Raw genomic sequence first — 12,335 nt, forward strand, 5'->3', positions numbered from 1 at the left:
TGACTGTTGTGACTGTTGGACAGGACTTCTTGTGTGTTGACTGTATCTTATGGCTATAATTCTTATCCTTGTCTTTTCATTTTTTTTATATCGCATCACCTTTCCTGTAGTATCCATTGTCAATCCTCCTCACATTATTCTAAGATTCTGAATCCCTTGATATTGAGGGTCATGTCTATTTTTCACCTAGGTACTTTTTTCCAACTTTTGGTATAGTGATACGCACCCCGTAGAAGTTTAATAAGATCTACTACTACTATTTGGTCAGTTCTGCAATAACATTTTTTCCCCTATAACCTCTGGATAGAACACAATGGTAGAAGAAGCTTGGCCTAGTCGGTAGAGCAGGGGCTCTGGGAATCAAAAGGTCCTGGATTCTAATCCTTGCTCTGTCACTTGTCTGCTATATAATAATAATGATGGTATTTGTTAAGCTCTTACTACGTGCAAAGCACTGTTCTATGACCTAGGATGTCACTTAACTTAATAATGATGGTATTTGTTAAGCACTTACTATGTGCAAAGCACTGCTCTATGACCTAGGATAAGTCACTTAACTTCTCTGTGCTTCAGTTACCTCATCTGTTACCTCATCATTAAAATGGGAATTAAAACTGTGAAGCTGATGTGGGACAAGGACTGTGTCCAACCTTATTAGCTTGTATCTGCCGCCCCGGAGCTTAGTACAGTGCTTGGCACACAGTAAGCTCTTAATACCATTCAAAAAACATAACACATCATGTGTCTGTTTGGGTAAAATGTGATTGCGATGCTGGAAAAAATGTCTGTGTGCTTCAGTCACGGGATGAATAATGAAATGCAAGTCTTTCTTATTGCAGAGTTTGCCAGGAACACAACTCCACATCATAGGGGCCAGCACTTAGTACAGTGCTTTGCACAGAGTAAGCACTCAATAAATACAATTGATTGATGGGAGACCAGCTGTTCTTAGGAATTATCTGGATAATTGAGGACTAAAATGTACATGAACTTTGGTACCCAGATATTTCATGACATAGAAATGAATTTACACTGAATATTAAATAATCCAGGTCAAAGTGTGTCTATTACCCTCACTTTTCAGATCATGTCCATGTTAGGCCCTGCCTTGGCAATGAGTTATTTAGATATTTTTTGTATGGCATTTGTTAAGTGCCAGACACTGTACTTAGCACTGGGGTAGTTCAGGTTGGACAGAGTTTATGTCTCCCATGGGGCACACAGTCTTAAATCCTCATTTTACAGATCATCATCATCATTAATCGTATTTATTGAGCACTTACTGTGTGCAGAGCACTTTACTAAGTGCTTGGGAAGTACAAGTTGGCAACATATAGAGATAGTCCCTACCCAACAGTGGGCTCACAGTCTAAAAGATGAGGTCACTGAGACATAGAGAAGTTAAGTGACTTGCCCAAGGTCACAAAGCAAACAAAAGGTGGAGCTGGAATTAGAACCCAGGTCCTTCCATTAGGTCATGCTGCTTTTCAAAAATTCTCTCTAATTAAAAAGGCTCCAAAATCCTTCCCCATTGGAAATAACATCTCAAATAATTTAATTCAGATTACTTACATGAAAGTGCTTTGGAAAAGCAGGATCACTATAAAAATGTGAAATATTTTTACTATGTTATTTCTAACCTCTAGATAACACCTATTCTGTCCCTAATTGCACTGAACAGTTATTTTACTCTGCCAGGAAAGTCAGTTGGATACCTCATTGTATTAACTTTAATATGATGCCCCATAGCATAAAAGGAGTCTTCTGAAATAAAGGTTTAGGCTTCAGATTCATATATGTTCTAGGCAAATTTAAGATTTCTAGACAATCCCATGATATTTATTATGCAATTCATTCCCACTGAAAAGAATGCTATTGTTATAGTTTGTTATAGTTATTGCTATGGGAAGCAGTACACGATGCCACAATTTGGCATATGTATCAGGACTTGCTATGTGATATTACTCAACTGGTGTTCAAATTTTGGAAAAGAGCTCCTCCAAGTTCTCAAACTCCCTTCTGTTTGGTTGCTGGCTTCACTCAGACCAGTGAGTCACCGTCCATCTGGGAAATCAAGTAGCTAGCTTTCAGTGGAAGGAAGATCAATGGATGCTGCACTCTATATTAAGCACACATATGGTGTGCAGGATTTTTTTAAGGCTGACCTTCCCCGTATCCTCTTGAAGCGTTTCCTCTGCTCCCACCTCCCGACTACTCACTTTTCATTCATTCAATCTTATTTATGGAGCGCTTACTGTGTGCCCATCACTGGAAAGTACAATTCAGGAGTAAAGAAAGACAATACCTGCCCACACAGGGCTTACTTTTGAGGGGGCTCACCATTCAGCAGCTATTTGGGTATTTATTCTTCAAAAATGCCCTACTTAGCAAATCTCTGTTGAGGTGAGATAGATTAGGTGGACTTCATCCGAGGTTCACGTTACGGTCCTAGTTTGCTCTTGGATACTGATTATGTTATGTAGGTAATACTGAAGGAACTGCTTCAGAAGGTGGGTTTGGTGTCTGGAGATCACAACCAGAAAGACTGGACAACAGCATATAGCTCAGGACACCTTCAATTTGGCCTGAAGATTGTTGTTGTCAAACTAGTCTGGCATGTTCCCTAAAGAAACTCTAGTCTTCTTGCTTCAGTTTCCTAAATCCCCATTATTCATATATTCAGACACTTTGCTTCCTAAATTGCATACATTTATGATGGTATTCGATCCCAAGTCACCAATGAACATCTCTGGTTTCACCAGTGCAATCTTATACAGTAGTAGAAATAATAATAGTAGTTTGGGGTATTCGTTAAGTGTGTGCTATATGCTAAGCACTGAACTAAGCCCTGGGGTAGATGCAAGATAATCAGGTCCCACATGGGGCTCACAGTCTAAGTAGGAGGCAGAACAGGTATTGAATCCCCATTTTTCCAGATGAGGTAACAGAGGCACAGAGAAGTTAAGTGACTTGCCTAAGGTCACACAGCAAACAAGTGGCAGAATTTAGATTAGAACCCAGGTCCTCTGATTCCCAAGCCTGTACTCTTTCCACTAGGCCAAGCTGCTTCTCTCTTCAGATTCCTTGCTAAATGGTTGCACCAGCCTGTAAGCTTGTTGTGGGCAGGGAATGTCACTGTTTATTGTTGTACTGTACTTTACCAAGCACTTGATACAGTGCTCTGCACACAGTAAGTGCTCAATAAACAGAACTGAATGAATGAATGAACTGACTACAAAGTGGTTCATAATAATTCGCATAACATTTAGAGTATCTGCCATTTTTCAGCGCTTAGAACAGTGCTTCAGCACTTACAACAGTGCTTTGCACATAGTAAGTGCTTAATAAATGCCATTGTTATTATTATTATTATTTTTCATGGCTCTGAATGCAGTACTGACTTCCTGAGTTAATTGGAACAAGATAAATAATTTAATGATGTTTATTGAATGTCTACTGTGGTGCAGAGCACTGTAATAAGTGTGTGGAAGGCAAGACCACATGTTTGCCTAGAGGAGGATGATTCTCTATGCTGTATGTCAAACAACAGACAGGTAAGTACTTAGCTCATTTAAACAAAAATAAAATACCTTTGAATAATCACTTTCTAGAAATACAAATTGCCGATCTGGTGATAAGGCATAACTTGATGCATTCACGTGTTTCTGAAATCACAAAGAGTTTGATTAGAATTTGGTACGTGCAAATAGGTTTGAGTACTTCCAGTAACTATTAAATAACAGGACCAGTAGATATATACCATGGTGATGTTACTCAAGAGAATGGATGCTTCTCCTGTTTCAACATTGTAAAGTATGACATTATCATCCAAAGATTGATGGAGATATTCATGTCCTTTAAATAAAAAGAAAAAGACTTTAGAATACAATCCAACTGACCATAATCTCCCTTATTAATACATATTTTTAGATAGAAAATTTTCTCTGTCTCTAAATTCTACAATGCAAACTCTTCATTTTTCTCAACCTCTCAGCCTATTCTTCTTCATTCTTTTTTCTCTAGCTAGAAGCCATTTCCTTCCTTTTTTTTTACCTCAAGCTTTATAGATACCAAAGGCTCAGGACTAAATTTAATGTGAGGAAGAAATATTATCCTATTTATTTATTTAATGTGTAGGACACTTTTTATAGGCCTAAGAGATCTAGTAAAGTTTTTTGAAAGGTGGGCAACCTTTGGAACTTAATTTCTTGACCACATATGAACATGGCCATATGTATTTGGAATTAGAAATTTTATTCAATAATTTTAATCATATAAACCCTCAGGATAAGTTGTAACTCAACTGGCTAAAAGTTCTGAGATTTAAGTACCAAAATGGGACCTGTAGATACTGCCAAGAGCAATTTCATAAGCCTTTGTATTAGGAAGAGATAATCAAAGACATCCAAAGCCTCACTCAGAATGCACGTTGCATATTACAGTTCTTTGACTATGGATTCTCAAAAAAAGGCATAGAAATGGATATTTGGTTGTTGGGAACTGTGGTCATATTACTAAGTCATTTGTACACTATTCAGCTATTTTGTATTATACAATAAATTTGTTTCCGGACTTAGGCACCCATGTATATTCGTGAATAACAGTGTACTTTCATATTCAGACTTGGCTTTCCAAACTTTTCAACCCTGAACTTTACTTACATATATTCCCAGAGCCTGCAGAAATAATGTCAATATGCATGATCTTGTATGATGATTTAGCTCCAACTGTGACTCAAAAACTAATCCTTTGAATTTTTGGGTAGCAGGCAAAAGACTCAGGCCTAAACTCAGCTTATTTTTCTGTGGTGTCAAATCACGGTATGAAATATTCAAGTGTTTGTTTCAGAGTCTTTTAGGGGGATAATTAAATGCTTTTATTGGTAGATCTGTTCCCTTATTTTTTAACTAACTCAAGTTCTTTGGACTTTTTTTTTCCGCCAAAACATCCTGAATGCATTTCAGAATCACTTTCACAAAGTCCGGCAACATAGGGCTTCTCTTCTAATCTCTGTAGTGATGTAGGCCAGTTTAAAGGGCAACTTTCATCATACATTTTGTCTTTGGGATTAAACAAGTATTAGAACATGTTCAGCACTTATGTACATATCTGTAATATATTTCTAGTAATGTCTGTCTCGCCCCCTAGACTGTAAGCTTGTTGTGGGCAGGGAATGCTTAGTACAGTGCTCTGCACACAGTAAGCACTCAATAAATACAACTGACACTGATTGACTGGCAGTCCTATTACAACCCAACCCACACACTTTGCTGCTCTCACTGTTTCTTCCCTTCTAAACTGTAAGCTCGTTGTGGGTAGGGAATATGTCTGCTTATGGTTATATTATGCTCTCCCAAGCACTTAGTACAGTGCTCTGCACAAAGTAAGTGCTCATTAAATATGATTGACTCATTAACTCTACTGTGGTTCCAAACAATTTCCTGAGACCTTCGTAGACCAAGAAGCTACATGGGTGTGGGGAAGGGAAAAAGCATTTTGAATTTTGGTTGTTCCTACTCCACTTAGAGTTTCAGCCAGAGCAAGGATGAATGCATCTCAGGAGCTCCATTCTCCCATGTGCAGCAAGTCACTTGTTGTATAACTAAATAAGAATATAACAACATTAGCAATGCCTACTTAGACAAATGCATTTGTTCAGCTTGGAGCACTCTCTTTGACAGAGTAATCAAAGGACGCATAGAAGAATACTGTGCCCTCTTTGCATTCAAAACACATGTTAAGGACCTAACATTGCATATCTTTTCCTTTTGGGTCAAAAACCCATAAGAATACCCGTTCAAAAATGGAAAACATTTGAACTTGCCTGAAATCCAACCTGGAAAAAATGTTTTGTAATAAAAAGTTCCATTCAAAATGTCCTTTAATGTGAGTGCTCTTGTATTTCCTTCTGAGTTTTGAGCTTTACAAAAAGAAAAACATGAACAAACAGCATTAACATATAAATTAATTAAGATAACTAAATAATAATTATATTTCAAACATTTCCTTGGCTTTTCTTTTAATAATAATAATAATGTCATTTATTAAGCACTTACTATGTGCAAAGCACCGTTCTAAGCGCTGGGGAGGTTACAAGGTGATCAGGTTGTCCCACATGGGGCTCACAGTCTTAATCCCTATTTTACAGATGAGGTAACTGAGGCACAGGGAAGTGAAGTGACTTGCCCAAAGTCACACAGCTGACAAGTGGTGGAGCTGGGATTTGAACCCATGACCTCTGACTCCAAAGCCTGTGCTCTTTCCACTGAGCCACGCTGCTTTTGGGTCAATCAATCTCTCTCTCTCTCTCTCTCTCTCTCTCTCTCTCTCTCTCTCTCTCTCTCTCTCTCTCTCTCTCTCTCTCTCTCTCTCTCTCTCTCTCTCTCTCTCTCTCTCTCTCTCTCTCTCTCTCTCTCTCTCTCTCTCTCTCCCTCTCCCTCTCCCTCTCCCTCTCCCTCTCCCTCTCCCTCTCCCTCTCCCTCTTCCCCCCTTTTCATCTCTCCTACTTCCTAATCCTAACCTTAATCCTAAAACTCCCCCTTTCTCCACCCCCTTCCTCTTCCTTTTGTATTGTACTAATAGCAATCCAAATGGTGAATTTATAATACTAATAATGATAGCATTTATTAAGCACTTACTATGTGCAAAGCACTGTTCTAAGCGCTAAACATTTACAGCAGTGCATATCATATCAATCCTCAAAATAAGTCCCCAGAAGTAAGTTAATTAGTATAACTTGATAACATCAAGAGATTTTCATAAATTAAAAGTGAAACAGGAAAGAATATTTACACACTTCTACAGATCAGCGAGGTGATCCATTTCTCTTAGAACTTCCCAATGCACAATTTTACTATGGAGACTCTGCTGAAACCATCAACCACAATGAAATAAATCTGTCTCAAGTTCTTCAAGACAATCCAATTCAATCAATCATATTTTATGTCTTATGGGTTGGAAATATCTCAGCCCAATTAAGAATCTGACAAGAATCAGGCTAACTGAATGAAGACCCTCTGTTTCTAGATAGTAGGCTTTCAATAACTTTGGACTGTGGAAAAGGAAGCAGCTTTGCCAGCTTTTTTTTTTCTTTTCTAGCCATAAAATCAGCCTTTTTCTTCCATCTCATTTCTGACCTGTTGGATCAAAATTTGGCTATGTTCTCCATCATCCTCTCCCAGGTTCTTAATAGCAAGTTCTGCACACAGTAGGTACTTAATAAATACTACTGATTAATTGAATGATTGGATAAGTGAATGACTGGTTGATTTACTTCAGTATTTTTCAAAATAGGGTCCTGTGGCCCCTGGAAATCAAGTAAAGATTTCAGAGAGACTAAAATCATATCTGAAATGTTATAATTTTAAAATTGGTGAATAAAAGTATTTAAATAATTCGCACATATACACACTGCTTTCACTGCTAGGGTGTCTTCTTTGGGAACTGTTGGTCTGTGGAGGTGGGAATGACATAAGGCAAGCATTAGAGGGTGTATGTATGTGTGTGGTGTGCTCATGCGTAAAGCCGCGTTGTTCAGAAAAACAACAAGGCAGCTGCTGAAAGTCAAATCTTCTGTACATTCACTTTAAATGCCATAATATTGACACTAATGGTCAATGATTTTCCAAAAAAATCACCTTTTCATATGCTGAGATCTTTTTCAGGTATAAAAATTCATCAATAAATTTGAAGTCTTGAAAATATGCTAAATATAAAGGCAATCCTTAAATTACTAAATGCTTTTCGACGTGAGCATTTTCTGTAAGAGCTCTTTTATTTAACTAGTGTTGAATACCAAATAGATAACAATTCCATATACCACATTCCACCCATAATAAACCATTCGTTTGAAACCAGCTCAGAATGCATAGATTTTACCTTTTCCATTCTTCTGAGATCTCTCAAGAATCCCTTGTAATTGGCTGCAAGATTAATTACAGGAACATCAAGGATAATTGGGAGTCAAAATGATTTGCCTTTCAAGATACATTTAAAGGTTTCTATTTAAAAAAGCCTGACCTGAATCTTTATTAGGTATACAAAATGATTTTGTGCAACATTCCTTAATTTCAAAGTATTTTTACACCCTACTTCCTTTAATTGCAATCTGCTTCATTGAGCAATCCATGATGACAATTAATTTTTACTCTATGCATCATACAAGTCTGTTCATGTCCATATGAAGTGGAAAATGTAGATAAATATCCAGTAGGCAAATTAGCTTATTCTTATTTGGATACTTTTTTTAAAATTCCATTGAATGGAGAATTTTGCATCTACCTGGAATGTGGCAATGATTTGCACAATACTAATGAATTCTCTGATGGCTTGGCATTATATAAAACAGTTTAATAAATTGTGGGATGAGAAACACCACATATGATGAAAATTTAAAATTCATGATCGGGCATTATTGAGAATATAAAGGTTAAAGGTTAAGATTAAGAAAGTGATATTGGGGGAGTAATAATACTAATAATGATGGTATTTGTTAAGTGTTTACTATGTGCCAAGCACTGTTGTAAGCACTGAGGTAGATACAAGGTAATCATGTTGTCCCACATGGGGCTCACACTCTTAATCCCCATTTTATAGCTGAGGTAACTGAGGCACAGATAAATTAAGTGAATTGCCCAAAGTTACACAGCTGGTAAGTGGTGGAGCTGGGATTAGAACCCATGACTTTTGACTTCCAAGCTTGTGCTTTTTCCACTAGGCTACACTGCTTCTCTAGTAATGTTTAATTGCAGAAAAGTTTAAAATTGTCTTTTCATTTCCCTTTTCCACTCTGGTGATGATTTTTGGATTTTTTTATTGTGTTCTGAGCTTTTCATATGAAAATGTTCAAGTTGATCAAAATATCATTCATTATTTCTGCAATTTTTGACTGTGAGAATTATTAAAAAATATCAAGAACAAGAGGAATTAACTTTAAAGACCTTTAGGATAATGTTACTAGTTTATAACCAGCTTAATATGTGCCATGACATAAATATGTATCACCAACAGATACCCATTTTTATTTATTTTGACAGCTCTTTGTTGCATTAATTTGAACAAAGGACACGTCAACAATCAAGCTGACACGTATAGTCTAGAGGAAGCCACGTTTCTTTTAGGAAGAACAAAAGTGTGTCCTATATTTCCATCTTGAAGTCAAGAATAAGTTTACTTTTCACAGGTTATGAAAGGATGGATGTGATTGAAAAATCATTGGTAGAATGCTTAACTTCAAAAAAAAAAAAGCCAGAGAGAAGAACAGAAATTCAGGTTCACAACAATAATCCATCAATCATATCAATTGTATTTATTGAGCACTTACTGTGTACAGTGCCCAGTACTAAACTCTTGGAAGAGTACAATATAACAGAGTTGGTAAACACATTTCCTGCTCACAACGACCTTACTGAAATTATTGTTACAGTCTGTAACAAAAAGCTTATGCTAGCTACTGATCAGGTGTCTATTATGGATGCCTGGCTTCAGAAAGTGTTTTACTTTGGAAATGCAGTGGCTGTTTCTGCTGGTCAAACTGGCAGATAGGGACTGTCTACTCATATTGTACTCTCCCAAGTGCTTTGTACGTTCAGTGCTCTGCACACAATAAGTGCTCAATAAATATGATTGACTGACTCCCTGTAATATGGCTGTGATTATAGTAGACTTTTCATCAGGAAACCCGAGGATTCTTGGATCCTGACCAACTGATATTTTAGAAATCCTTGAACTCAATTTCTGGATTCTAAATGACATTCCTCTTCCACCAGTCACTCCTGTCCGCTGGTGAGTCCCCTGCCCACAAGAACTAGGGTGGAACTCAGCAGCCGGAGCTCCAGTGGAGGGAAGTTAGGTGCCAAAAATTAAAAAAGGACACATAAGCATCCAGTTTCATATCAGTACCAGGCAGGGCACAAGCTAGACGCAATCAATCAATCAATCGTATTTATTGAGCGCTTACTATGTGCAGAGCACTGTACTAAGCGCTTGGGAAGTACAAATTGGCAACATATAGAGACAGTCCCTACCCAACAGTGGGCTCACAGTCTAAAAACAAGAATGTTTGGTGGTGTAATCCAGAAAAATGACCGGCTTAGGGTTATTAAGAAACACATGGAGGCATCATGGCCTAGCAAAAAAATGGAACTGGGAGAGAAGAATCCAGGGTCCTAGTCCCCTTCCTACATGGAGCTCACAGTCTAAGGACCTCCTTTTTATAAGTAAGGAACCTGAGTCAAAGAGAAGTAAAGTCACTTCCCAAGGCCACACAGAAGTTAAGTAGGGGAAATGATACTAGAACCATCCTGTGAAAAAACCCACAGGGGAAATGATACTAGAACCATCCTGTGAAAAAACCCATTGATAATTAGGAGGCAATTTTTTGTGCTTAAATATCCAGATTTAGAAAATTACTTCTCTGCCGAAGGAGTTCTGATCTCAGCAATGAATTCACTTGCATTATAATTTTGTGCTAAACCAGAGAATACAATTTCTAATGTAGATATAATGTCTTTTTTACAAGAGTTCCATCTCTATCTTTACTAATAGCTTTCTGCTGCTGAATTACAGCCTTTTAATTGTGCTGAAATTATATACGTGGCATTGACATTTTTCATTCTCCCAATTTGCAATTGCTACACATTAATTTTAAAGGCACAGCCTTGTCTTATGCATACACATCTGACATTCTTATGTTTTCACGTAATTCCGACTAGTGTCTTTATATACAATTTGTTGGCCCATCTCTTGCATGTTTGCTCAAAAGCTACTTAAACACTTTAATTAACTGTGTTTTAATGAATTGTGTTTTCCTGCTTTTTATGTGAGTGAAAAAGCAAAAATGACTTCAATTATGATGCAGTTTACATAAAAACTATGATTCACTAACAAGTTATGAGCCCTTGTTCCTATCTTTTCATAAAATTTAATATTTATCTTATTTTGGATTCTGTTTAAGTTCTGTTAGATCATTATTCAAGGCATGATGATCAAAGAGAAGGGATGGTGGAACAGATCTTGACTTTAGCAAAGTTTTTGTTTATCAAAACATTGGTATCATATGGTTTAGGCCACAAAATTTTTTGGGGGTGTCCAGGCAGTGGCTATCAATGGGTTAGTACATACATTTGGGAGTACATAAAAAATCAGTTCTTATTCCAGTGTTACTTGTATGCTATGTATGGCATCTGTATGATAAAGTAGAGCTTGTTCATTACATTTACAGCTGGCACATTTCTAAAGTAAAAATGTTAATATGGGATCAGAGAGGGAAATCATTTATAATTTTATATTCAAAAACTTTCTTATTCATTTTCCAAATAAAATTATTCAAGGATTCCAGGGAATTCACCATTTCAGGAATATTTGCTCCTTATACTGAGCCTGTAGTTCAAGCGTCATTTTAACTTTATTTGTATCGTAATTTTTCTACTTATGACTTCAACCTCCAACATCTAATAAGTTCATGAAGATTTCTTGCCAAAGGAATCTTTGCTTACAGACAATTTTGACTAAGTAATAGCACACTCCACTCAGAAAATCAGAGAAAGGTAAACCTACACCATGTTGGGAGACTTGGACTCTTATAATAATATGGGGTTGGCAAAACTCAAAATAAATTTGCCAAGTTACATTTCCTTTATAGCCCACATGTATTTTATGAGAAATAGAAACTGCAAATTTGATTTATTTTCACTCAATTATAGGACTGCTTTATAACCCATCAACTTTCCAAGACCATCAACTTTTCAGATCTTCTTTCTCCTTTCTGAACAATAAAAAGTTGTATCCTGCCAAAGGCAAAGAAGCCTAAACCTCTTAAGATGCTCTTTAAAGTTTGATTCGCAATTCAGACACCTTGAAAACTGCATACATTTTAAACTTGAAAGACCTGTTCTCTCATCTTCTCTGTAAATGATCACTATTTACATCCAACCTCTTCAACCCTACATTAGCTTTAATTATTATTTATGGAATTCCAAAGGCCTAGTCACCCAAATTATGATAATAACAAAAACAATGATAATGATATCATATCTCCTCCAAGAGGCCTTCCCTGATTAAACCTTCTTTTCCCCGGTTCACTCTCCCTTCTGCATCATCTATGCACTTGGATCTGTGACCATTGGACATTTAGTATTTATCCCAACCCCAATCCCACAGCATTGAAGTATTTATCTTTAAACTATATGTTATAAATTACTTATTTAATCATGTTAATGTCTGTCTCCTCCTCTAGACTGTAAACTTGTTATGGGCAGGGAATGTGTCTGCTAATTGTATTGTAGTCTCCCAAGCGCTTCATACAGTGCTCTACACATAGTAAGCGCTCAATAAAT

General features: G+C 36.9%; 1 protein-coding gene across 2 annotated transcripts in view; it reads right to left on the minus strand.

Annotated features, from left to right (window-relative positions):
- Positions 1-12,335, minus strand: part of LOC119932399 (fibroblast activation protein alpha) — a 59,610-nt gene that overhangs the window by 43,619 nt on the left and 3,656 nt on the right. Inside the window, exons 2-4 of one of the 2 annotated variants that reach the window (XM_038751552.1) lie at positions 5,825-5,920; positions 3,761-3,855; positions 3,591-3,665 (exon numbers count right to left, since the gene is read on the minus strand). In XM_038751552.1, coding sequence (XP_038607480.1) covers positions 3,591-3,665; positions 3,761-3,855; positions 5,825-5,920 — 266 coding nt within the window. The remainder of the gene's footprint in view (positions 1-3,590; positions 3,666-3,760; positions 3,856-5,824; positions 5,921-12,335) is intronic. The other variant, XM_038751553.1, reaches the window with a different exon arrangement.

Source organism: Tachyglossus aculeatus, chromosome 9 (genome assembly GCF_015852505.1).
Source record: "Tachyglossus aculeatus isolate mTacAcu1 chromosome 9, mTacAcu1.pri, whole genome shotgun sequence".
Taxonomy (NCBI): domain Eukaryota; kingdom Metazoa; phylum Chordata; class Mammalia; order Monotremata; family Tachyglossidae; genus Tachyglossus; species Tachyglossus aculeatus.